At 62.9% G+C, this 26,136-nt stretch overlaps 2 protein-coding genes across 2 annotated transcripts; one reads left to right on the plus strand and one right to left on the minus strand.

Annotated features, from left to right (window-relative positions):
* Positions 1 to 7,581: 7,581 nt before the first annotated feature.
* Positions 7,582 to 11,333, minus strand: B3GALT6 (beta-1,3-galactosyltransferase 6). Its single transcript, XM_019461026.2, has one exon. It carries the CDS (start codon positions 11,219 to 11,221, stop codon positions 10,232 to 10,234), a length of 990 nt encoding a protein of 329 aa, XP_019316571.2. The 5' UTR covers positions 11,222 to 11,333; the 3' UTR covers positions 7,582 to 10,231.
* A 122-nt stretch (positions 11,334 to 11,455) lies between these two features.
* On the plus strand, positions 11,456 to 25,293 carry SDF4 (stromal cell derived factor 4). The gene is made up of 7 exons (XM_019461025.2): positions 11,456 to 11,565; positions 14,654 to 15,006; positions 18,603 to 18,739; positions 19,269 to 19,382; positions 22,943 to 23,101; positions 23,439 to 23,614; positions 24,687 to 25,293. The coding sequence occupies exons 2-7, from the start codon at positions 14,702 to 14,704 to the stop codon at positions 24,861 to 24,863; spliced, it is 1,068 nt and encodes a 355-aa protein (XP_019316570.1). The 5' UTR covers positions 11,456 to 11,565; positions 14,654 to 14,701; the 3' UTR covers positions 24,864 to 25,293.
* The last annotated feature ends 843 nt before the right edge of the window (positions 25,294 to 26,136 follow it).

Raw genomic sequence — 26,136 nt, forward strand, 5'->3', positions numbered from 1 at the left:
CCTGTCGCCTGGTCACTGTGTAGTCATGGGGGTGGGGGGCGCAGGTGTGGCCCTGGAAGGACGTGTGGCCTCATGTCCGGCCTGGAGGCAGCGATCTGTGGACACGTGAAGGGCCAGGGGCCCAGACCCGTTCAGCACCAGAAGTTGGTCAGATGGTGGCCAGATGCCGCGTGCCGTGCCTGTCTGGGGTGCGGAGCGCGAGGTGGGGAGCCCTTGGGAGGGCCTTGTCCCGTGGGGCAGGTGCGGGGAGCCCACGGGTGTGGGCCACACACAAGATTGCATGTGCGCGTGCAGGTCACCAAATCCCACACGTGAGCCCAGAGGGCGTTCCTGCCCACGCTGGGGTGCTGAGTGCGCCTGTGTTTGCGAGGCGGGGCCCAGGGTGGTCCAGGCCCAGGCCGGCAGGGCACCTCGCTGACCCCACTTCTCCTTGGTGGCTGCCGCATCAGGTGGGTGCAAACCCCAGGTGGGGCGGCCAAGGCCGTGCCCGCCCGTCCTGTGGGTTTGGGGCCCTCTACCCCTACCCCGTCTTGGCTCCAGCAAACCCAGACCAAAGAATGTAAATCGATCTTGGGATGTCTGGGCCTCCGCAGAGCTGCTGAGATACTATCTCTGGTTGGCACCTGGGTCCTCGGCAGGCGGCCCCACCTGGAGGGCTGAGGTGAGGCCCCTGACCCCTCCACAGAAGCCTGGGGGCCGGAGGTGGGGCTCGGGTCCGCAGCAGCAGGGCCTGAAGCCCCATTTCCAAGGCTGAGCAGGGAAGGGCCTCTTTCACCCTGTAGACGGAGGGACGGGGCAGGTTGAGGTTGGAGCCCAAGGGCCGTTGTTCAGCTTCTCCCCCTGGGGACCCTGACCCCTGTGGGGGGGGGGCATGGCGTGGGGGGGGCATGGCGTGGGGGGGGGGGCGCGGAGCATGGGAGGGACCCTCCCTGCAGCCTGCTGGGTAATGAGGCGGGAGAGCAGTGGTGCCAGACTGGCGCCAGCCCGTGCAGCCCAGGGTTTGGCCGATGACCCACCCCACCTCTCTCCCTGGTCGTCCCAGGCTGGCGTCAGGGGCTGGGGGGCTGAGTGGGGGGTGTCTCTGCTTCAGCTGCAGGCACCGGCCTGGTCTGAGTGGGGATACTCTGGTAGCTTGTGGGGGTGGGGCGTGGGTGCCTTCCTGGGGTCTCCAGTGAGAAGGTTGGGAGAGGGGGGGCACACAGGGGAGGCAGACGCTTGGGAGGACACAGCGTCCCCCACTTCCCATGACCGAGGTCCCGTACCAGGCTGGCCAAGCTTGGCTTGGCCATGGGCACCAGTTTATAGAGGGGTAACAGCCTGTGGGCTGACGGGGCTGCCCAGGGCACAGTGGGAGGGGACACTGAGGGATCGTGGCCAGCACCCAGCCAGACTCAGCCGGGCCCGGGGCCTCACTGCATCCAGGAGCTCTCCCGCAGGTCCTTCAACACCAGCCAGTCCCCTGCCCAGCCTGGTCCGGGAGGGGGCAGGTCTCACATACCCAGAGCTGCTCTGGGGGCGGTGATGACAGAGATGGAGACCCAGAGCCTGCAGAGAGTGACAGACAGGGGATGACAGATGAGAGGTGGGGACGCGAGGACAAGGACGAACCAGGCCAGCCCCTTGGAGCCCACAGGGGGCAGGGGGCCAGGGCCAGGTTGTGGCGCCTGACTGCACCTGCCTCCCGGTCTGTCTGGTCTTTCCCCCTGTCTCTGCCACCCTAATCAGAGGTCATTAGCCACTTCGCTGCAGTCCCCCTGGAATGTGCTGCCTCCAGCTGAGCCTCCGTGGCTGAGGATGTGAGAGCAGAGGCGCGGGGGGCCGGGGTGGGCCGATGTGACCGCCAATCAGCTTCGAGCACTGTGAGCGGGGGTGGTCACAGCGTTCAGGCCCCAGGCTCAGACAGGCCCCCAAGGACACAGGCTGGCCCCCCAGTGTGAGCAAGGGGCCAGTGCAGGGCGAGGCTCCCACAGGCATACCCTGGGCCCAGCTGCATCCTTTTCTCTCATCTCTCCTGCCTTCAGGAGCTCCCAGGTACAGCCCTCACAGACACAAAGGGAAGCAGTGTTCTGTCGAATGGAAAAGATCAAGGTTCTTAAGTAGCTGACTCTGGGACCTACTTCAGCGGAAGCTTGTTGCTGTATTGTCTTCAGCCCGAACTGTGGTGTTTGAAAAGCTCCCTGAGGCCTTGGGAAGGGTCTGGAGCCCCCTAAGTGGCCCTGGGTCCTTGCAGTGATACCCAGCCTGAGCAGGGTTCCCGGGAGTGGGAGAGCTTGGGAGATGGGGCCGTTTTCCTGGGCCTGGTCTCTTCTGGTTTCATAGCTGGGCTCTGGGGTGGCCTGAGCGTCTGGCTGGGCCACACAGCTCTGGAGAGCCTCGGGTTGACTGTTGACCCCAAGCCGTGCCCAGGAGCAGCGGGAAGTAATGGGCTGGTTTCACTGACCTCTTTTAGGGCTCAGTCCCAGAACCTCCATCTGACCCCGGGGCTTGCCAGGGAGGGCTGTAGGCCCTGCTGTGCTAGGTAGGGGCCCCTGGGAGGGGGTATGCTTCCTCTGGCACCCCCCAGCCCTCCGCTGCCAGATCCCTGGTCTTGGGTCCATGGCCTGGTTGTAGGCCTTGGGGCCCTGGGGGTGGGGTGTCTCGGGGCTGGGTCATGGCCTGCCCCTCCAGTGCCCTCCATGTGCTGTGTTTGAGGGCAGACAGGAATGTGGGCATCTGGCTCAGGACAGCTGGAAAGTCCTCTTGGGGGCCAGGAGCGCCCACTAGCTTAGCAGCCAGGCCTCAACCTCGGTCCGTGGCAGGAGGCTGGAGGGGCAGGATGAGGGGGTCCTGGCTATGGGCGAGAAGGCTGCCCGTCCCCTCTGCCCGTGGTCCTCCTCTGAGAGGCCTGTGGGATGGGACAGGGTGGGGGTGAGGTTTCCAGAAGAGCACCCTCCCCACCAGCCTGGGCCCTGGAAGAAGTGTGGGCTTTAGGATACAGCCAGGACAGGCTGGCCCTTGGTGGCCGGGGCCCAGCTTTGGGCGTGACTTCCCCCCCTCGGGGTTGGACCTGGGGCTGGTGAGTGGGAGGGCTGTTCCAAGGGCGGCTGCTTGTCCTCCAAGCATACCTGGGAGGTTCTCACACCCCGTCGGGACGTCCCGACTCCTACGGCCTGGGCCAGGGACTGAGAGTTGGCCTGGGGTGTGGGGGGGTCGGGGCGGGAGTGTCCGTGCTTCTCTCGGGGCTCCCTGTGCTGACTTGCTGTCCTTGTGGTGGCTGCGATCGTGTCTCTGGGCCAGTGGAGCTGCCCGGTGCTGCTGTGTGTGAGACGTGTGTGGGGTGGAGTCTCTGTGTCTCCTCGGTCTCTGCCCTGGGACCAGGGCTTGTGTGCTGAGCTAGAATCACCAGGCCCCTGGGGAGCAAACACAGGGCAGGTGTCTGGGGCCCAGTGGCTGGAGCCCCTGGCCAGCCAGTCCCTGAGCTCGGGAACGGCCGTGCTCGGTCCTGGGCGTCAGGGAGGCCGGCTGGCGGGGCTGTGCGCGTGGCCACAAAGCCGCTGGACCCTGGGGTGGGGATGTGCTGCTGTCAGTCCTCGAGTTGGACTCTCCGTGACAGCTGGGGACTCTGGGTGCTGGGGGCAGGGGAGAGGGCTTCCTCACCCCCAAGGAGAAGCTCGCAGCGCACTGTCCTGGGACAGAAGCTCACTGGGATGGCGGGGGGTGGGGGTGTGCCTTGTCGCACCTGAGGCCTCCGATCCGAGGCCGCGCAGCCCTCTGCTGGGGAGCAGGGTGGGGCACTGCACCCCGGGGTCTTGCTCACTGGCCCGGCTTGAATGGTGCATGGTGCACTCGATGGGCTCTGAGTTCAGGCGGCTCCGAGCTCCGCACGACCTTAGGGCCCTGCCTCAGGGTCAGCCAGGAGCTGAGGCCTTCAGCATCTCAGGGTCTCCCCGAGCCCGGCCCCTGCAGCCACGTTAAGCGAGGCTGGGAAGCACGTCCGGATGTCGAGCCCGTGCCTGCTCCTGCCATCGGCAAGTCTGCCCACTTGTGTCTGATGGTGTGCACAGGCGGGCCTGGCCTAGGGGTGGGGGTGTGGTGCTTGGGGACAAAAGGCCTTTGTTCGGGGGAGTTTGGGGTGCAGCCCCTGCCCCGGGGCAGTGACTCATGGGTTCCTCTGGTTGATAATGTCAGTTTTGTAACAGCCGGCAGGTCACACACACACCCGGGGCGGCCTCGAGGGTAGGAGGGACCCCCACCCGCACTCGCGGCCCCTCCAGGCTGCTCTGTTGGAACCTGGGTATGTGAGGGGGTGGCAGCGAGAGCAGGAGTGAACAGGAAGGGTGTCAGAGGGCCAAGCGAAACTCCAGTTGTGAAGTAAAGCATCTCCAGAAGCAGTCGCTCAGCCTTCCTGCAGCCCCTCGCCTGCCTCCTGGCCCCCTGCCGTAGCCCTGAATCCCTGCCCCCTGCCCCCCGCCCCGCCCCCTCCGGGCCCCAGAAGCCCATCCGCAGGGGGCCCTCACAGCAGCCTGCACCAGGGCCAGACCCAACAGACCCAAGGACGCACTCTTCCGGACCTTCGCCGTGGGGTTGTCTGATCCTTCCTCTGGGGCCAGAGGGACAGGGTGGGGGCCTGCCTGGGGATATGCTCAGAGGGCCTGACGTGGTGACTCCTGTCGCGGGCTTGAGCCTGGCTCTGGCCATCCACCCGTCACTCCCTTTGAAGGATCGAGTGGGCGCCTGCGTCAGGGTGCCGGGCCCCTTGGGGGTTGGGCCTTTGAGATCCTCGGACACCGCTGGAGGTCGGGGGCAGGGGTTGGATCCCCGGGCTGGGCCAGGCCCTGGGTGGTGGGAGGCAGGCTGCAGGTGAGGGTCCTCACCGGGTTTCCGTCCTGCTGGCTGCAGCCTGTGGTGTTTACTCTGGAAGACGGGCTAGTCTGTGGTCCGGGTTCTCCGTGGCCCTGGCTTCTCCCCGGCCTGTGAGCGCCACCACCAGCCGAGCTCTGCTTGGCGGGCCCTGCCACCCAGCCATCTGTGAACCCTGCTGGCTGGGAGAAGGGCCTCTGGGGCCATGTGCACAGGAAGTGCAGGCACCTGGGGCCAGGGGCGACAGGGGCACCTGGGCAGGTGGCCGGCCACAGGTGTGTGTGGGAGGGCCCCTGACCATCCTGCTGAGTGGCGGCGACTGGCCAAGCAGCTTCCCCCACTGCCACCCCTGCCTAGACCTCCTTGGATTCCAGTTCCTGCTGCCCCCCCGCCTCCCCCTCCCAGCTGCCAGGGCTCCCTTCCTGGGGGTAGCTTTCATCTCCAAGCTCAAGTGGAGACCCCTCTGCAGAGAGCCTTGACCCTCGTCACTTCCTGGCCCCCCCCCACACCCCCCACTCCCAAGATGGCCCTGGTGTAGCCCTCAGGTCTGTGTCAAGGCGGGGGAGGGGCAGAAGCCACTCCACCCCACCATTAGCTTCTGCAGAGGCTGGGTCTCCTGAGAGCAGCCTGTCAGGAGCCCCACCCCAGGCTCGGGATGCTCTCCAGGTCCCCACCAGGGACCTGGGGCTAGATGGGCACCCGCTGGTGCTCAGACTGGGGGCCACACCTCTGCCCAGTCTTCTGACTTGGGCAGCTGAGGCTGGCATCCAGAATGGGGTCCCACATCCCTGGGACCTCCCAGAACACATTCCCCTGACCCTGGTGCCCTGCCCTAGCCTTGCAGAACTGCTGATCTTCTCCGATTTCACTCATTTCCTGTTCTGGGCCCCTCGGGGGCCAAGGGGAAGGCCGGGAGCTGGGAGTGGGCGCCCTGCACCGATGGCCTTCGGCCTCCATGATGCCCGCTGGACCAGGCCCCGGGCACAGCAGCGTGCCTGAGCTCGGTCCATGGGATGCCTGCCGAGGCCCCGCTGCGAGTCTCCTTCGCTGTAGCCGGAGCAGAGGCCTGACGCTGTCAGTCTTCCCTCTCCCCTCCCCCTCTCCTCCCTGCCCCCCCGCACCGCTTGTCAGGCCACACCACCCACCGCACCACCTGCAATGGGACCCCACAGTGGGGGAGGCACAGGGTCTGTGGGGGGGGAGGGGCTCTAGAGACACCCAGCAGAGGACAGTCCCCAGGGCATGCGGGCCCCAGGACACACGGGGCAGTGGGCTGTTTTGTTGGCTTTGAGTGATCTCAGAAGCAGTCGGCCCAGTGGGTAGGGTTACCTGGCTGCGGTGTGGCCATGGGGGGTAGTGCTGGGCCTTCTGCAGGAGACTGTGAGGGCACGAAGTGGGGGAACGGGTATGGATGGGGGGCCAACGGCACCATCCACAGGAAAGATGGGGGGCAGGAAGGGCTGGGTCAGAGGAGAGTGTGGGGGTGAGTGGGGGTGGGTGAGAGCAGAGGAGGGTAGGGAGCTCCAGGGGGTAGCCCAGGCTGGCAGTGAGCCCACCCTGGCCCTGAAGATGGGGGCACAGGTGCCCACAGAGGCCAGGTGACAGGATTATTTCAGCTCCCAAGCTGTAGGATGTGGGGAAGGTCCTCTGGGTGGGTGCCGGAAGGTGACCGCCGGGGAGACCCTGGAGTGGAGGCTCATGGGGTCTCAGGAACGGGAAGACTCACAGGGCTTGGACCATGACCCCTCGAGAGCCCAGGGTTTGTTCTGAGGCCAGGCCGTGGTTGAAGGACAGACACTCCCCCTAAGGACTGCCCGCTCCCTAGGCTCAGAGAAGGAGAGAGACATTAGCTCAACCCAGGGCACACTGACTAGAAACAACCTGAGCCTCTCTCCAAATCCCTGGGTCCGGAGCGCAAGCATCAAGGAGCAGCCAGCACGCAGACTTTTTGGGATTGGCTTTTCTTGCTTGATGGAATTCTTTGGAGCTTCATCCTGTCACTGCCAACGTTTCTGAAGTTTCGACATTTTCTGGTCCTGGAACCTTGGCCAAAGCGCTCAGTCTCTATGCCCCGTCTCTTCCTCTTTCTCAGGAAAATGAAGGGGCCGTTGCCAGGGCTGCACGCCAGCCCGCAGAAGTGCTGAATGCAGGCACTGGCCTGTTACCCTGGTGTCCCAACAGCTCGAGTCCTCTCCTGACACCTGCTCTCCACGTTGGCCCCGGGGGAGGGAGGGGCAGGGCCAGGGCCCTCCAAGAGAAGAGGGGCACCACTCGAGGTGGTGCCGGGTGGCCCATGCCCCTCCGGGCCTGAGGCTCTCTGCCAGTGTGGGCTGACGGCCACTTAAAGGGAGACTGGTTTGGCTGGGAGAGAGTTGGCTGCCCTGTGTCCCAAACCCCCAGTAAAAACCAGTTCGGTGGTCTGACTCCCCATCTCCCAAGAGCCTACCGTCTCCTGGGCCCCTGGCCGGCGTTGGGCTCAGCCACTGGCCTTAGGACACACGTGTCCAGGTGGCGTGCAGCCTGCAGTGTGTGGCTCAGTGGGCGGGAGGTGCAGTCTGGGGGGGGCCACCCCGACCTGGAGAACCCGCCAGCCAGGGCGGGCTCTATCCATGGGCCCCAGTATTGCCGGCAAGGTGATGGCGGAGGGTCCCTCCAGGAAGGGACCCCTGGCCATCAGATCGAACGTGTGGTCTGAATCCTGACGTTACAACTGCAGTAATGATGTGCACAGTCAGCCCAGGAGAGGGTTTGTTCTGTATGGAAATTTAATGATTTCGGCTGAACGACAGGAAGTTTCCATTTTTGTCAAAACTGGTTGCATCCTGGCACCTTCACGTGATTCAAGCGAATGCTCAGTCTCGTAGGTCCCCCTCGCCTCAAGAGACACGTCTGGGTTTTTAGATTTTTTACAAGGAGGCCCTGGACATGGCTGCCATGCTTCCTTCCCATGGGGTGTGCCCTGGACGAACCGGAAACTACAGCAGGACTGCAACGCAGGGCAGGGATCAGAGGTCCACCCCTGGGCTCGGAGCCTGGCTCTGCCCCCGGCGCGTGGGTGCCGGCAAGCTGTCTGCAGAAGGAGAATGGACACGGGCACACGGCAACTCCTTCGACAATCCCGACGTTCACGCAACACGTTCAGGCGAAAAAGGTCGACGGGGTCCCATTCTGCTCACCCCGGTGTCCCCAAACCTGGCTCCTCTTGTGAATCCTTGTCCCGCAAACCAGGTGTTCACAGGGGAAAAGTCAGTCCTGGCTCAAACTGGCCAATCAGAAAGCCGACGTTCACCTCGTAATCAGAATGTGTCAGCTCTTGGGACCTCTCTGGCCCGGCTTCCACCTTCTAAAGGCAGGAGAATCGCAACCACGAGACCATCCCCCGCTTCCTTCTGGCCCAAGACTCCAGACTCCGGATATCCTTCTACCTTTCAACAAAAATAACCCCAACCTGCCGCTGTGGACTACATCCCCCCAAACTCAGACTGAAGCCTCAACTCCCAATGTGATAGTATCTGGAGGTGGTGGTAGCTGAGGTCATGCGGGTGGGCCCTCTGGTGGGATCAGCGTCCTTGTAAAAAGAGACACCAGGCACTCGCTTGGCTCTCTCCCGTCACAAGGCCGCGGTGAGAAGGCAGCCGCCTGCAAGCCGGGAAGAGGGCCCTCACCACCCAGCCCAGGTGGGGCCGATCACACGTGCTCTTAGAGCCTGCAGACTTGAGGGACACACATCTGTGGCGTTTTGTCACCGCGGCCCAAGCTAAGACGCCCGCTCTCACGATCCACGGCCCGAGAACACCAGAGAGTGGCAGGTCAGAGGTCTGTGCCTTCTGTTTGCGTTGCCCGAGGTGCACTGCGGACACTGGCCGCGTGGCCAGGTTCCCCGGACAGCAAACCCAGGTCAGACCCCAGAAGAGCTCTGTAGGACCATGCACCACTGTACCGGGAGGGGCTCGCGCTGTCCCGGAGCCTCTCTATTTGACTTCTGTGACGGTCGCAGCGCTCACTTTCACATTTAACGGGGAAAAAAGGGACCCGAGTCTCCGAGGATGTGTCCAGGTTTGAGAGGGGTGATCGCTCACGGGGGCGGTGCACGTAAATGCGTTCTGTCTCCAAAAGGACGCGGCAGCCAGTGAAGCCTTTCTAAAGACAGAACAACGGACACCTCACCGATACTTGTAAGAGTTCAGATTCCTGGAACTTGGGCCCAGAGTCTAAAATAACAGATGTGCAGGTGAGGAACACTTTGGCCTGCACGGCTGCGAGGAAGCCTTAAAAGGAGTCTTTTCAGAAAGAGACAATGGGACCGACTTTCCAGTGTAAACTAGAAAGAGAAATGGACAATTTTAGAATTCTTCCACATTTAAACACACATGCAGCAACGAGCCTACAACTCAAGCTGTAAAAACAGATTAATCCACAAATTCCAAGTTCTGATAGAAAAGTCTTCCCTTAAATAATTTAAAAAATATACTGAGACCCACACGCTCCCAACTTAAAACTCTTATCTACACGAACTTACAATATTTATAAGTCACAGACTCGCGCCGAAGCACACTGATCACAGATTCACTTTGGAGCAACACAGACCAAAACACCACTGAGGCCGTGAAACAGTGACACCAAGTGTAAACCCTAGACTTGCACATGACAAATGGTACCAACACGAAACACAGAAGCAGGTAACCTAACTCGATACGGCTACAGCAATTCTGAGGAGGAAAAGCCACTGGAGTGCGTCGCAGTGAAGGTGCAACATGCAAGGGCCCGAGGGTCAGATCCCTGCAGCCGCGGCTCTCTGGGCAGTGATTTCCTACGTGGACGGTCACCACAGGATGCAGGACAAGGCACAGTCCCCACCCCTGAACGAGTCCAGGTTCTTTCTCTGTGGTCAGGTCCGCAAGTGCCCGTCAGCTCCAGCCCCTCGCTGCTGCTGGCCCCTACGTCGGGAGAAGGACAGGCCGGGGCGCGGCGGCAAAGCCCTGCCAGCTCGCCCAAAGCTGGGCGTCTTCACAGCCAGGCCGATGCCGGCTGAGATCCAGGGACCGGACGTTTCTACCTGGAGGTAAGGTGCTGCCCTGGCAAGGCCCGGTGGCGGCCGCTGGGGTGCACGGCCCTGGGCGCGCCCACGGGAGCTGGCACCCGCGAGCTGTCCGCCGCCGCTTGGCGACTGCCCGAAAACCCTACCGGTCGTCGCGGAAGCCAGGTCCCCTTGAGGGCTGGGCTCCTTCCGGACACCCGGCCAGAACCCGTCAGCCGTGCCCGTGCAAGGCCGGCGGGAGGCCGCCTCAGCGGCTGCCTCACGGGACCCTGAACGACCGTCGCGGCGGCGGCCGCCTTGGGGGCCCTGTCCCGGCCTCCGTGCGGCTCGCGGCGGGTCGGCTGCGGCCGCGGCTCAGGGGATGCCCTCCTTCCTCTGACAGCACTGCGAGGGGGGCGCGGACCAGTCGTAGATGTAGGACAGGCGCAGCTGCACCTCCTGCCTGCACAGGCGGCCCTCCCGCATCAGCGTCTGGTGCTTCTCCAGCATGTCCTCCAGGCTCTGCTTGTGAGTCACCAGGTACTGGTTGCTGCAGCCGCGGGACTTGTACTCGGTGTCGAAGCGCGGGTCGTGCTCGCGCTGGACGTCCACCGGCGCCAGCCAGGCGCCCAGCGACACGTCCTCGCTGTGCCAGGCGCGCAGGTACTCGCGACTGAGGCGCAGGTAGCGCACCAGGTCGGCCGAGAGCACGTAGCCGCCGCCCAGCGCGTAGGGCAGGTAGTAGTCACAGAGCTGCCAGGCGGCCTCGCGCCAGCGGCCCCCGGGCTTGACGCGGCCGCGGCCCGAAAAGAAGCCCCAGTAGAGGCGGCGGCGACGCGCGGGTTCGCGCGCGCGCAGCTCGGCCAGCAGCGCGTCCAGCCGCGCGAACGAGTCGTCGTCGGCCTTAAGCACGAACTCGAAGGCCACGTGCTCGTCCAGCCAGGACAGCATGGCCAGCACCTTGGCGGTGAGGTTCTCATACGCGTCGCGCAGCGCGGGCAGCAGCAGCAGGTCGCCGTGCCGCGTCTGCTCGCGCTCCAGGGCGCGCCGCTCCTCGGCGCCCAGGCCGCCCGTGCCCACGGCGAAGCGCGCCCACACGTCGCCCGGGCCGCCGCGCCGCGCCGCCGCCAGCCACGTGCCGCGGACCACGCTGCGCCGCTCGGCCGCCCGGGGCGCGCTGGCCACCAGCACGGCCAGGAAGGCGGCGGCGCGTGCGGGCCCGGCGGGCGGGGGGCTGCGGCCGGGCGGCGGGCGGGGGCCGTCCGCGGCGCAGCGGGCCAGGTAGAGCAGGCCGGCGCCGCAGAGCGCCAGGCCGCCCAGGGCCAGCGCCGTCCGGTGCCGCCACGCGCGCCGCAACAGCTTCATGGCGCGCGCGCGCACGGGAGGCGCCCGAGGCTCCGCGGCTGGCACGCAGGCCGCGTCCCCCCGCGGCGGACGCGGAGGGCTACGGGGCGCCCGTCACGTGGGCGCCCGTCACGTGGGCACGCGCGCCCTTCTCGTTGGTTGCCTCGGGAGGGCGGCGCGGCCACTTCCGCCCAAGGGAAAGATGGCGGCACCGGCGTCGTCACGGCGGGGTCGCGCCAGCGCGCGCCGTTCCTGGTCCGCCTCTTCCCGGAAGAAAGATGGCCGCGGCCTAGGCGCGTCCCGTCGGAGGCGTCACGGGCGCTCGGGCCCCGCTTGGCGGATCCTGGGCGAGGGGAGGGAGGCCGGTGAGTGAGGGCTCCGGGGCGGGGGGCGTCGGGAGGCCCGCAGACGCGCCCTCGGGCCGCTGGGCCCTGGGCTCCTGTCCTCTCCGCCCACACCGACGGATGCCGCCGGGGAACTGAGGCTGGGGGAGACAGGTCGGCAGGGGAGTGGGGTGGACCCCGGTATTTACCAGCGAGGTGACCTCCCTCTCCTAGTCTGTAAAAGGTGCCCTAATTGGTAGGGCTTGGTGAAGATTTGGAATGATGCGTGTAAAGCCCTTGATTTCCGGTTCAGCCAGTGGCAGGTGTTAGGAACACTCTTAGCGGGACTCCAAAAACCGGAACAGAGCTGTGAGAATAAGGTTCGCGTTTTTATCGGCAAGAGATCTAGTTTCGCCTGAACGGACACCCCAGGATGGCCAAGAAGTGTCGCCTCCACTTAAGCTGGTCACCCTGGGGCGGCGTTAACACCCTCCCCTGACGTCGTTTCTAGAGGACGGCGACTCCCTAGTCAAGGGGGCAAAGCCCCCTGCCCTTTGAAATCCCATTCTGGTGGGGCAGGCAGGGGACGAGGAACTGAGCAGTTGACTGAGATATTCAGCCGCGCTGCTCCTTTTGTGCTTACCAAGATAGGTAACTGTCGTAAGCGGAGAGGAGGAAGTTTCACTTGACTTCCTGATGTCCGTTCAGTTATCTTGGCGTTCCTTTTTGTACAGAACGTAGCGTACTACCCATGAAGATAAGCGCACGGTTGATTTTGCTCTTTCAAGGAGCAAAGTACAGCCTGTTTGGACGCAGTGTGTTTTTATGGCCACAGTCAGGGAGAGTGACAGTAACGTCAGGGGAAAGCTCTCTGGGTTTGCAGGACACTTTCCTAGCCAGGAGAGCTGGGATGCAGCACTGGAGTCACACTCCAGCAGGAAAGGAAACCGTCCTCAGCCATGGGAAGAAAACCCAGCATGAGCACCTGCGTCGGGGGCTCCCTACCTTGGTGGCTGCAGGCTCCTACAGGTCTTGGCTTATGGCAGGCTGCATTTCCTCCCGGGCCCACCTGAAGGCCAGCGCCACTGGCATCTCCTTGGCACCTGCGCAGAGCATCTCCTCTTGGTTTAATACCCCCGTGACCTGCTTGCCAGAGCTGTGGGTTCCTTGCCAGGCACCACTTCCTCGTGGTCTGTTTACATACAGTCCTGTTGGTTTTGAGTCACGTGCCCTGTTCTGTTCCCATGGGCCCTGTGTTTTTATTGTGCGCTCTTTTGCGCTGACGTGTCCAGGAACGTGCATCTTGCGATGTGGCAGAAATAGCTGTATGTGTTCGCTCACTTCTGTGGAGTGCCTGCTGGGTGTAGACGGTGTGAGGGCCGTTGGATGGCGACGTGGGGGAGGGTGTGGCGTTCCAGTAGATGTGATTGAAGGGCAGTCACAGCACAGAGAGTACCATGGGGCAGCTGGCGGGCGCTCGTGCCCGTGGGGAGATCGCAGGCCCCAGAGGCCTGGGAAGAGGGACGTTTGCCACCCTGTGAGAGGCCCTCCCTCAGAGGGGTGAGACAGGTGAGGTGAGAGAGGAAGGGCTTGTCGAAGGGCCCAGACGGTGCGCAGGTTCAGAAGGTTAGTGCATCAAGGCATCACGTGTCGGGAGAATAGTGCTGGTGAGGAGCAGGTAGCCTCAAAGGGAAGCATCGAGGAAGCAAGTGGTGGCATCTGCTAGTGCCCCCGGGCCAGCCTTGGCTCGAGCTGTGTGCCCTCAGGCTGGGGCGTGGTGGCTGTGCTGCTGGCCAGCATAGGCAGGCGCTGTACCTCCTGAGCCCCATATGCCCCAGCTTGGCGGCGGGAGGGCACCCTGGCCTGTGGCCAGTGTGTCCAGGGCCACCACCGCTGGGCCCTGGGTACTGGCGGCTTCCCTCTGCCGCTCCTCCCTGGAAAGACTGCCGGAGGAGGTGAGGGTCTCAGCTGCACCTGCGAGGACCGGGTTATGTCAGGGGCAAGAAGGAGCTGGAGCCTTCTTTGGGAAGTGTGGAATGCAAGTGTCCGTGGGAAGCGGAGTGGGCAGCACTGTCCCAGCGCCAGCCAGAAGGGAATCTGGAGGCACCCGGAGGGTGAGGGAAAGCAGGAGGGCCCAGGCAAAGGAGCAGATATGGGAGGAGGCTGGGATGGCCGAGTGCTAGGCGTGAGTGCTTGTGGCCCCGGGATCTTTAACGTGGTGACACGGACAGGGAGGTGGCCTTGTTTCATCGTTGCCAGGCCCAGGCATACCTAGGACGACAGACTTCCTGGTGCGCCAGTCTTGGTCCTGTGTGAACACGAGCAAGGATGTGTGCACACACGTGCACGTATATGTGGGTGCACACGTGTAGGTGTGTATGCACAAACACCTGTACATGCGTGGGCATGGACATAAGCACACTTACGCGTATCTGTCTTGTGCACGCATGTGCGTGTATGCATGTGTTTGTGTACGTGTGCGTGCATCTGCAGAGGTCACAGGGGTGGGAAGGTGGGAAGGGGCTGGTGCCCTGCTGGGCGGGTTTGGGCATTTGCACTGGCACCAGGCTCAGCTCTCACAAAGCCTCGGGGTGGGGGAGGGGCTGCTGGGTGTTCCTGTTACATCGGGGAAACTGAGGCAGGGGAGGTCAGGTAGCTTAGCCAAGTTCACAGAGCTCACAAATACTGAATTGGGATTCGGAGAGTGAATTACCACGTCCCTGGGGTCAGTGTCGATGGCGGGAGGGGTGGAGAGAGACTGTTTTGGGAACACCTGCTGTAGGCATTGAAAAGGGGCAGGTTTAGTGGTGCTGGGCAGCCCTTGAGATGGGGTAGCTTTACGTGAGTAGGAGGGAGAAGGGCCGGAAACCCAGCATCTTTGGAAAAAGAAAAAGTAGCACGTCTAGTCCGGAACCCATCAACCCAGAGCTTCTGTTTCACGTCGCAAGTAAACGCTTTTTCAGTGAAGTATTTGCTGAGGCTCCCCTGGACGATGGCTGTGTTCTCTTCGTAGACCATTAACGTTGGGGTCTGGCAGCCATGGGCGGTTGGCCTTCTGCAGCGTCTGGGGTGGCGGAAGGCTGTGACCCCAGGCCTCGCTTCCTCACCTGTCCCGCCCCTCTCTCCCCAGCTCCTGGCCACACTTGCGGGACATCCCGAAGTCCGGACCCAGGTGGCCATGGCGTCCAGGCGGGCTTCCCTCCGTGGCCTGGCGTCTCACTGCCTCTGGCTCTTGGGGGTCATCCTGCTGATGGATGTGTCTGCCCGGCCTGCCAACCACTCATCCGCTCGGGAGAGGGCAGGCAACAGGGAGGAGCGGGAGATCCTGCCTCCGGACCACCTGAATGGGGTGAAGCTGGAGATGGACGGGCACCTCAACAAAGACTTCCACCAGGAGGTCTTCCTGGGGAAGGACACGGACGGGTTCGAGGAGGACGCGGAGCCACGGAGGAGCAGGAGGAAGCTGATGGTCATCTTTTCCAAGTAGGCGCCCAGGCCTGGGGGGCGGGGGGCTGTTAGAGTCCGACTGATCTGCTCACCCGGCACGTACTGTGGCCCAAACCCAGGCGGGTCGCGTGCTGGGGCTGGGTGGGGTCCCCAGGTGTCAGGGGCCCAGTGCCTCAGCACGTGCCTGGTGAGTTCCGGGCTCCCACGGTATTGGTGACGTGGTGGCACAGTCTTGTGCCAGGACCCAGGATTCGTGGCTCTCGGTTCCGGGAGAGAGACTGAGAGGAGCTGGGACGTGGGGCCGACTCTCTTGTGGGAGCCGCTCTGAGCGCACACAGGTGTCACACGGGCCGTGGACACGCACACAGGCCACACGCGCTGGCTGCAAGCACACACAGAGGTCACGTGGCCTGGGGGCTTTGGAACCTCCGAGGGAGGTGAGGGGCCTCGCGGCTGGGGCCTGAGCTCAGGAGGAGGCCCCGGGCAGTTGGACTGGGCTTTGTTTCCTGAGCCCACTAGCCTCAGCTTCCTTGTCTGTGAAAGGGGGTGTTGAGAAACCCCGCTTTCCCAGGAATGGTGAGAACGAAGTCCCGGGACCTGCTGTGTGCTTGCCGTCTGCTCGCGGGACGGGACGGGGTGGGATGAGGGCGGAGCACAGGTGGAGGGCAGCGGGGCTGAGGGGCGTGGTGGGTTTTGCCCGTGGCTGGGTGGGAGGAGACCGGGCGGCCGCAGGTGGAGGCAAGGAAGGACGGGCGGGTGGGATGCTCCTGCAGGCTGAGCGGAGACGTCAGGAGCCCCGGTCCCTCGGCGGGGCTGAGGGGGAGCAGCCAGCAGGCGTGCATCTGTCCTCGGCGTCGAAGGCCAAGTCTGGGCGCTGGGTGACAGATCCAGAGAGAGGACCGTGGCCAGACCAGGGCCTGGGGGGTTCAGAGGTGAGGAGAAAGGAGAAGCCGCCAGAAGGCTGTGGCGAGAGAGGGCATCGCTTTCCCGCACGGCCCCCTCAGACGCCGCCCTGGAGGACGGAGACGGTCAGCTGTGCATCAGAGCCTCGTCCAGCGTACAGATTTTATCACTGTCGTCCGGAGTGAGCTTTGCTGCTTCCAGTGAGCAGAGGAAAGCTGGGGACTGAGCCACCAGTGGCAGGTGGCTCCTTCTTGGCGGTCAGATGGAGGCCGACCCACAGGAGGCAGCAAGGTTGGCGTGCCCGTTCTTTCCTCTCCGTGGTGCCCTGATGGGGTTTCCCTGGATGGGTGTTGGTGAGCGATGTGGATCCCGGAGGCCCGCTGGTGTGAGGTGCTCTGGGCGCAGGGTGCAGGGGTGGGGGTGGGGGCAGGGGGAGCAGCAGGTGGGCTGCCCGCTGGGGGCAGTCCGTCGGTGGGCTGGCCGAGACCGAGGACAGAGGTGGGCGCTGCTCGTGATTCGGCCAGCTCACGCAGAGGGCGCTGGGCTCTTTCCAGGAGTCTGTTGGGAGTACCCATCCTTACACTGAGAACCGCCTTCCCGGCAGCCTGGGGAGGGTGGGCTGCACCACTTGGTGGGCCAGGGGCGAAGTGTATGCCCACAGCCAGTCTTTGGGCTAAAAACCCGGTCCAGGGGATCTACCCAGGCCTGCCCTGGGCGTTCTCGGGAGAGAGGGTGGCCCCACCCTGGGTCCTGAGGTCCCTGGGGTCCCTGGGGTCCCTGAGGGCCCTGATGGGGTCCCTGGGAACTTTGAACCTGTGAATGTCTTGCCTGTTGTGAGATCTTCCATCCAAACAGGTTCAAACTCAGCTGTTGAAGCAGCAGTGGGTTCTTCCTGGCCTGGCTTCTGTGCCTTAGAGCCCTTGGCACTTTTGCGTGTTCGGGGGCCTGGAGGGTCTGGTGGATGGGCCTAGGGCTCTGGGAGGAAGGGGCCCCAGAGGGGCCAGGCAGGGCCTGCTGGACAGGTGATGGCAATGGGGCAGAATCCAGAGAGGGTGGGATGTCGTCCAGAGACTCAGTGCCGGGAGCAGGTGCGTGACACCGGAGCGAGGTTCCGAAGGAGCAAGGCGCGCAGTGGGGAGGTGGGACTCTTTCCTGCTGTGCGCACACCGTAAGTGTCGAGGGTTAGTTCTTTAGCTGGTTGGCACATAGGTGGGTGTGGGTACAGAGCGATACCAAGCAGTCTGGTGCCACAGCCAGGCCGGGGCCGTGAGGGCTGGCGTGTGCTCAGAGCCCCTTGGGGGTTGGGACCCACCCGCATCTCACACCGGGCGGGGCTCTGAGGGCCGGGTGTGCGGATGTCCGTGTGGGGGTGGGGGCCTTCCGGGCCACACCTGGGCGCCCGCTGGCCTGTGTGCCTGGAGCCACGAGGGGCCTGCGGCGTGGAGAGGCGGGCGCTTGCTCAGGGGTCACGATGCTAAGGTCACATCACCTGAAGTGCAGAAAACCAGACCGGCAGCCGCATTGCCACCTGGGAGGACAGTGTCCGTGGGCTCACACGCTGGCTGCCCGTCTGTCTCTCTGAGGGGTGGCTGTCTGTCTCGCTTTGTCATGACCTTGACAGTTTTGAGGAGGACCGCACAGGTGTTGTGTCGAATGTCCCTCGTTTCGGGTTTATCTCTTGTGTTTTCTCATGGTCAGAGGGGGGTTGTGGCTTGGGGAAAGGACACCCCAGAGGTGAGGTGGCCCTCTTGTCACATCCTATCAGGGGGTCCTGTTGGCCGGTCACCTGGTTCGGGTGGTGCCTGCCGGGCATCCCTCCTGTCTTCCTGGGCAGCAGCCACTCAGTGAGGCGGTCTCCCTGCGGGGCTGGGGACGAAGCTGTCCTCCCTCCCGGGACCGGGGGGGGGGGGGTGCGGGGGGCGGCGGGGAAGAACCGCTGTAGTATTTGGAATTCTGGAGGGAGGAGTTCTGTCTCCCCCACGTGCTCACGTTTATCAGCGGTCCCCTCCACCAGCAGGGACTCGTGGATGTGTGTCGTGTACTTGGGGTCCAGCCCCGCACTGTGTTGTTGTGCCCTGGCCGTTGGGGGCTCTTTCATTTGCTTGTTTCGGGGGCACCGCCTTACTTTGTGGCCCTGCCGGGGGCTCCGGGTTCATCTCGTCGTGTGCCCGCCTCAGCCGTAGCGGCAGCCACGTCTCCAAGGAGCCCTGGTGTCTTTTACCGGAGGACGGTGTTTAGAAGCCAAGATCCGGGCACTGGTGTGCGTCTTGCTGCAGATGTCACGGCCTGAGGTCTTGTTGGCGGACGCAGTCAGATAACGTGTGCGTGTGTACCAACGTGTGTATACGTAGGTGTGTTAACTCACGCACACACGTGCTAATATGTGTGTACTTGCGTGCACTAGGCGGTGCATATGCGTGAGCATCGCTGACTCGTGTTTGCACGGGGGCGTGCTGGGCCACGCACACACGTGGACACGTGCTTGCGCCTCAGCTACCCGTCTGCTTCATCAGCTGGCCGTCTGCACCCGCGTACGAGGCGCGACCCCGCTCTGGCTTCGCGGCTCTGGTTCGGGCCTCGGCATCTGCCGCGAGCAGGGTCCCAGTCCATCCGCCCCAGCGTGTCCCTGTTCACGGCGGTGGAGCCCTGCCAGCCACCCTCGTGTCCGTCGGTCCACCTGTGCTGCCGGGTTCCAGAGGCCTCGTGTGACACTGCCCCTCTGCCCGCAGGGTCGACGTGAACACCGACCGGAGGATCAGCGCCAAGGAGATGCAGCACTGGATCATGGAGAAGACGGCAGAGCACTTCCGGGAGGCCATCGAAGAGAGCAGGGTGCACTTCCATGCCGTGGACCCCGACGGCGACGGTACGGCCGCCGGCAGGGCTCAGGCCGCCGGGAGGGGGCGGTGCGCAGAGGGCAGGGGCGGGGGGTGGGGGCGCCCGCCGACGCTGCCCGCGAGACCGCCCTCCCGGCTCCCGTGTCCTCCGCCGGTGAGGGCAGGGCCGGTGAGGGCAGGGCGGGGCGCAGGGGGCGGGCCGGGGCTTCGGGCCGGGTTCCGGCCGCTCCCCTGCTTCTGCTCCTTCAGTTGCTTGACGTCTGGAAACGGTTACGTACCTCTTCTCGCGTATTTATCCTTTACCATTTCTCTTAAGTTCGCTTATTTATTTTGAGAGAGATTGCGCAAGTGAGGAGGGGCAGAGAGAGAGAGACAGAACCCCCAGCAGGCTCTGTGCTGACGGCTCAGCGGGGCTTGAACTCACGAGCCATGGGATGGCGACCTGAGCTGGAACCGAGAGTCAGACGCTTAACTGACGGTGCCGGCCAGGCTCTACTGCTCACGTCTTTGTAAAACTGTCCGTCGTCAAACACCCTAACGGTTGGTCTTTGCTTCTAGGCCGTGTGTCGTGGGACGAGTATAAGGTGAAGTTTTTGGTGAGCAAAGGGCACAACGAGAAAGAAGTCGAGGAGAAGATGAAGAATGGCGAGGAGCTGAAGGTCGACGAGGAGAGTGAGCGCCCAGGCCCTGCCACAAGCCCGTGAGGGGGACCCCAGCCGGGGAGAGGGCGGGTCTGGGCCAGGAGGAGGGCCCGCAGGGTGAGGCAGGTGGGGCGCAGAACTCTGCCCGCCCCTCAGCCTTTCACAAACATGCCTTTAAAACCTCAGGGACAGAAACTCGGTGCACTAGGGTGTTGGCCAAGTTCTAGAGCGCGGCCGGAGAACACTGGCGCCTTTCCCTAGTGACTGCCTTCTGCTCCGCCACCCCGTCCCACCTGGGGGCCCCTGTGGGGCCCAGCATATCCTGTTCCTCCTCCACTCAGTGGGTCACCGTCCCCACCCTTGTCCCATGGTGTCTTCTCTTGGTGGATGCGCAAGCGTGGGAGTTTCTCTGCGGCATCTTTCTGCCTGTGACACGGTCTCTCACGTGTCCGCGGCTGTGCTGGTGAGCGTGCTGGTGGCCTCTGCTTTGTGAAGGGTGCCGCTGTGTCCCCTGGGCCACAGGTGTTCACTGCTGTTGTGTCTCCAGATGAACGGTGGGCCCTCTTGTCTGTGCCAGTGTTTGTGTATCTAGGCCTGGACCCCTGTGTCCTGTGTCGGGACTGCAGCCGTACCTTCTCTCTGTTTGATTTTCCCTTTAGTCTTTAATCCCGATTCCCCGTGTTCCGTGCGGGTGTGCAGGGAAGTGATGGCCTTTCTGCGTTAACCTTCGTCCTGTGGTCTTGATACGATTGCCTAGTGGCTCCACGAGTCTTTGTCAGCTCTTCCGGATTTTCTCTACAGGCAATTGTGACATCTGTGAGCCAAGACCGTTTATTTCCTCCTTCCCAATCTGGGTATCTTTAACTTCCCTTTTTTCTTTTTTGTTTTTAACTAATTTTTAAAGTTTATTTCTTTATTTTGTAATGTCTGTTTACTTTAGAGAGAGAACGCACACACAAATGTGGGGAGGGCGGTGGGGGTGGGGCAGAGGGTCTGAAGTGGGCTCTGTGCTGCCAGCACAGAGCCTGATGCAGGGCTCAGACTCCTAAACTTCGAGATCATGACCTGAGCCAAAATCAAGAGTCAGCCGCTTAACCGACTGAGCCACCCAGGCGCCCCTTTAATTTCCTTTTCTTATCTTACTGCGTTGGCTGGAACTTCCAGTACAGTGTTGAAAAGCATCTTTTTCTTGTTCTGATCTTCGAGGCAAAGTGTCAAGTTTCTCACCATTCAGCATGACGTGAGCTGTAGGTTTTTTGTAGGTGCTCTTTGTCAAGTTGAGGAAATTCTAATCTGTTCCTGGTTTGCTGGAAGTTTGGATCATAAATGGGTGTTGGATTCTGTGTAATGCTTTTTCTGTGTTGATAGGGTCATGTGGTTTTTCTTCCTCATCCTGTTGATGTGATGGTTACGTTAATTGATTTTTGGATGTTGAACCAGCCATGCATACTTGAGGTAACTCCCACTTGGCCGTAGGATATAATTCTTGTGTTTTTGGATTCAATTTGCTGATATTTTGTGGGGCATTTAAAAAAAAAATTTTTTTCTAATGTTTATTTTTGAGGGAGACAGAGACAGAATGTGCGTGGGTTAGGGGCAGAGAGAGAGGGAGACACAGAATCCGAAGCAGGCTCCAGGCTCCGAGCTGTCAGCACAGAGCCCGACATGGGGCTCGAACTCACAAGCTGTGAGATCGTGACCTAAGCTGAAGTCAGACGCTCAACTGACTGAGCCACCCAGGCGATGTGGGGCATTTTTGCATGAGAGACACCAGTCTGTAGTTTCCTTTTCTTGCAGGGTCTGGTAGTGTCTGAGTTCCCAGCCTTCCGGCTGTCTCCTTGGGGGTCACCTGTCACGGGCACCTCGTTAATGTCTCATGCCTTTACTTTTCCTGCTCAGTCTGTTCCTGGAGCACGTGTAACTTAGCAGAGTCTCAAGTTAAACACTGAGGAGGCTCCTGAATGCGCTCCGACGCCAGTCGGCCTTTCCCACTTCCCAGGACGTCATCCAGTATTTTAGTTCTGTCCTTTTTAAACCCTGTGCCTTGGATGTTACTGTTTTTTTCTGAAATGGTTGTTTGCCTTTTTCATATCTGTTTGTGTTTTGTGTTCCCACGGTTTGTCCTGTGGTTCCGGCTGTTCCCTGAAGGTGTAATTTGGAGGTGTCTGGGCATCCTGGGGGGCCTCTGCCCTCTTGCCAGCATTGGTGATTTGGCATCAGCTTCTGGGGTGGCCGCTGGGGTGTGGGCTGCAGGCCCCCCGTCCCTGCCCGCTCTCGGGAGCTAGTCTGTCTTCAGCGCCTTTCCTTTGGCCGTGTCTGGGGTCAGGGCTGTCCTCCAGGGGTGTGAGTTCTGTCACCTCAGCACGTGTCTTCGAGGCCCCTGTTCCCTTCTTTAGTGTCGGTGGGGCACTGCAGGTGAGGAGGGGCGCCGAGGGTCTCGGAGGCCGGGGGAGGGTGGGCAGGGGCTGAGAGGTAGGCTTGGGGGTCCGCACGTGGTGGTGTGCCTCCTCGGGGGACCCTCGCTCGGCAGGTGCCTGTGGGCTCATGGGCCTCCCTCCCTCCCGGCCTCCCTCCTTGTCCCTGCTTGTGGTCACGTTGCCGCAGTCTCTGTGTGTCGTCTTCTGCCGGGAGTCCTGCTGTTGGCTTCAGGGCCCACCTTAAGTGCCTGGTGACCTCATCTCAAGACCCTTAAGTGGTTTTGGCCGCACAGACCTTTTTCCAGGTCAGGTGCTGTTGACAGCCTGCAGGCGAGTGTGTGCTGGCCCCTGTTCCTCTCGGCCCTGCACACGGGCAGGAGGGAGCCAGTCACCCCACCTCCCTTTAAGTGGATTCGCCATTCAGGGTAGGCCACCGTGGGATCTTGTGTTCATCAGAAGGCGCTAAGACTTGAGGCGACGGGTACCGTGTGGGATGCAGCCGTCTCCCCTGTTGTGATGTGCCAAGGCCTGGGAGTCCCTGTTCCTGGTGACGGTGGTGCGGTGCGGACACACCTCCCGCCTGAACCCTTCCTGCTCGCCTGGCCTCCAGCTGGACGGTCCTTGAGCCTGCGAGGCCGCGGGCCTTCCCACGGAAGGAGAGCGGGGGTGTGGCAAGTGTGCGGGGGATGCTTGAGTCATATCTGGAAGCTGGGTTTTCCTCCAGAGCCCTGCCCTCCGTGTAAGGCGCACGTGAAACAGATGGAAAAGAACAAGGTTATGCTTTGTTCCTGTAGGTGCGCGGGGAGGGTGAGTCAGCCTCCACCGTGCTTTTCCATTTCTCCCGAGGAGCAAACAGCAGTAGTGAGCTGGGGCGGGGGCTGTGTCTGGAGGAGGGTCAGCCCCTGTATTTGGTGGGGAGGATCTGTGTCCAGGGGCATATGTGTGTGTGTCTTGTGGGACCTGTGTCTGTGTCTTGGGAGGGTCTGTGTCTGTCTGGGGGCTTTGCCCCCTCTGCCTCCCTGAGGGCCGAGCTCTCCTTCGGGGGAGGGGCGCTAGGCCTCGCTTACCGCAGCGTCCTGAGCCGGCCCTCCTCTGCGGGCAGCACACCTCAGAGCTTTCCTGGTGCGTGCAGGTGCCGTGGGGGCCTGGGTCCTCACAGATGTGCCTCTCTCAGCACAGGAAGTCCTGGAGAACCTCAAGGACCGTTGGTACCAGGCGGACAACCCCCCCTCGGATCTGCTGCTGACTGAGGACGAGTTCCTGTCGTTCCTTCACCCCGAGCACAGCCGTGGCATGCTCAAGTTCATGGTCAAGGAGATTGTCCGGGACCTGGGTGAGGCCTGGCCGGAGGCCCTGGTGCCCCCGGGGTGGGGGTGGGGGTAGGGGCAGCTGGGCTGGAGGGCGGGGCCCACTGGCACCTGCAGCGACTCTCCCGTCAGGGGTCAGCCTGGGGGTCTCGGAGGCTGTGTGGCCACCTGGTGAGGGAAGGCCAGGACTTGCCCTGGGCCGTCTGACTTCCACCGGGCTCCTGGGCACCTGTTTTGAGACGCACCTGTTCTGCTTTAGGCTGAAAATTTGGCAGCAGACCTGTCTGATGGACTTTCTTCTGGGTGGGCCTGGGTGGTCCCGTGCTCACTTGAGGTCTGAGTGTCCACACCTCTGTCCTGCAGACCAGGACGGTGACAAGCAGCTCTCGCTGCCTGAGTTCATCTCTCTGCCCGCGGGCACGGTGGAGAACCAGCAGGGCCAGGACATCGATGACAGTTGGGTCAGAGACCGGAAAAAGGAGTTTGAGGAGCTAATCGACGCCAACCATGATGGGATCGTGACCATGGCGGAGCTGGAGGTGAGCGCAGGTGGTGGGGGGCGTGGGGGCGCCTCTGGGGTTGGGCTCAGGGCCCCGAGGCTTCCCGTGGGACTGCAGTGGGAGGGAAGGCGGCACCGGTCCGGCTGGGGCCGGTCACTTGGTCACTTAGTGGCACCTAGAAGCGGGCTCCCTCAGGGGTGGGGGTCCACCCCACCAGCCTGGTCGCCTTTGGCACTCAGAGGGGATTCGAGCGGGGTGCCTGTGCCTGCCCCCTGGTCGGGGTGCCCCCTGGTCGGCGTGTCTGGGTGTCTTGGCCTCTCGAGGCTCCAAGAAGCCGCTCCCCAGTGGGCATCTGGCTGGACGCTGGGGCCGTGGGCCACGTTGGAACCCACCATCTCCCCCCGAAGTGTTTTCACTGGTGCCGAGTAGGCTTGTTTCCCCATCGCTGTATGACTCGTTCGTCGCACATCAGAATTCTCCGCTCCCTTGCTGATAGCTGGAGGACGGACACCTGTGGTTCACAGGTCGAACGGTGGCTGATTTGGTCCATGTTTCCGCCTGTGTCCGTGCCCCGCGCGCCCCACTGCCAGGCCGCGGGTGGCCACTCAAAGCTTCTTGCGCTCCAAGAGAGCTCCCCTCCCTCCCTCCCGTGGTGGGGGCTCCCTGGCGAGGACGGGGAGGCAGTGAATCTCCTGCACCCACACAGGCGAGGCTCCCTGGCCCTGAGCCACTTCCAGCCTGGTGTGTGCCTTCCAGAACATTCAGGAACACGCCGCCGTCCCCTTCCTGCTGCTTCTGTGCTATCAGCCATTGGGGGGGTGAGGGGGTGGGGTTTAAACAAGGACTTGCTCTTTGTAGCTGGTTAGAGGGTTCCAGCCTTGCTGCTGCTGCCTGAGGCACAAGGTGCTGACCTCGCTGACCGGGTGTCCGTGTGGGGCGGGGGCGTCTGCCTCGGTGGGGGCTCTCAGCCGTGTCACCACGCGCGGACTTTGGGCGCCATTGTGACAGCGGCACCTGAGGTCCAGGGGTCCCAGTGCCGCCGGGGAGCGGGCGGGCCAGGGGGTCCCTGGCGGCCAGGGCCGCGCTGACGCGGTGCCCGCGACCACCGTAGGACTACATGGACCCCATGAATGAGTACAACGCCCTTAACGAGGCCAAACAGATGATCGCCATCGCCGACGAGAACCAGAACCACCACCTGGAGCCCGAGGAGGTCCTCAAGTACAGCGAGTTCTTCACGGGCAGCAAGCTGATGGACTATGCCCGCAACGTGCACGAGGAGTTCTGAGCCCGAGCCCCCCGCCGCCCGCCCCTCCCGGAAGCCTCCCTCCCTCCTGCCGTCCTCGGGCCCCGGGTCCAGGCTCCTCAAAGTTGTGCTAGAGCAGGCCGGAGCCCCCGAGGCGCGCCACGGGCTGGCCACCCCTGTGCGTGGGGCCCCACGTGCTGCCACGTGTCACTTCTGGGAAGCGGGTGCCGTTGTGCGAGGGCACGGACCACAGTGGCGCCCTGCGGGCTCACCACACCTGTGGGAAGTAACGTGGCTCCTGCCGCCTCCTTAAAGACCGAGCGGTGGAGCTTGTGCTCGAATGTGCTGCCGGTGGCCAGTGGCTGGGGGTGCCTGCCCTTCCGAGCGGAGGACGCTCGGTCTCCGAAAACACAAACACTTGTGACAAGAATCTTACGAATTTACTTTAAAATATAGTTGCCTTTTTCTCCCAGCTTCTTTTTTTTTTTTAAGCCCGTACAATGATTTTGGAACGTTTGTGGCTAGGTGGCTTCCACTTAGCGCTTTTGAGGTGGGCGATTTGGTGAGAACAGAGAGTTTGGTCAGGCAGGTGCGGGAAGGACCAGGATCCCGGGTGGGGCTGCATGTGACAGATGTGTTTACCGACAACGGGGACCTCTGGGAGCTCGTGGGAGATGGCTTTCGCAGGAAGCCAAGGGTGTGGGCTACAGATTTAAAGTCAGGAGCCTGAAGCCTGGGCCTGGGTGAGACCCCCTGGGAGGGGCCGGGTGGGGGGGGGGGCAAGGGAACCGGAGTTCCTGGTAGAAAGGGAAGATCTGAGAACAAGCCCTTAGGGGAGGGACCGGGGTGGGGGGTGGTGAGAACTCAGGAGTCCACCGAGACTGGCCTCAGAGCCCCCAGCCCGGCTGGTTGTGGGGGCCTGGAGTCTCCCTGAGCCGGTGGTCAGGGCCTGGGGACAGGACAGCGATGTTGGCTGAGGTTCCACCAGACCTGCATTTCTCACACATGCTGTCCCAGTCCTTCCTGGGGGTCAGCTCTGCCCCGTGCTTGACTGGCGTTGGGGACGGAGGGCATTGAACTGTGAGGGTTTCGCAGTCCCTGACCCCACATGCCTCTCAGCTGCCACCTCCGGTCTCTGCTCCCCCCACCCCCTCCCTGCTGGCCATCCTCTCAGGAGCCCTGCGCTGTGGTCCGTGGCTCCTCAGCGGACAGCTCGCCCAGCCAGTGGGTCCACCCTTGCCACAGGGACCCGCTTCCGAAAAGCGTGGGAGCGGGGCCGCTGCAGAGGAACAAGGGCGCGGTGACACCTGGGCTG

This window comes from Panthera pardus, unplaced genomic scaffold (genome assembly GCF_024362965.1).
Source record: "Panthera pardus isolate Hobbes unplaced genomic scaffold, ASM2436296v1 HiC_scaffold_11, whole genome shotgun sequence".
Lineage (NCBI taxonomy): Eukaryota > Metazoa > Chordata > Mammalia > Carnivora > Felidae > Panthera > Panthera pardus.

What these genes read in the sequence shown, in the direction of transcription:
- SDF4 (XM_019461025.2), top strand. Translation starts at nt 14,702, where the DNA reads ATGGCGTCCAGGCGGGCTTCCCTCCGTGGCCTGGCGTCTCACTGCCTC. An exon ending in GCTGAAGGTCGACGAGGAGA is followed by an intron (nt 19,383 to 22,942) that starts GTGAGCGCCCAG and finishes TGCCTCTCTCAG; the next exon opens with CACAGGAAGTCCTGGAGAAC. An exon ending in TGACCATGGCGGAGCTGGAG is followed by an intron (nt 23,615 to 24,686) that starts GTGAGCGCAGGT and finishes CGACCACCGTAG; the next exon opens with GACTACATGGACCCCATGAA.
- B3GALT6 (XM_019461026.2), bottom strand. Translation starts at nt 11,221, where the DNA reads ATGAAGCTGTTGCGGCGCGCGTGGCGGCACCGGACGGCGCTGGCCCTG.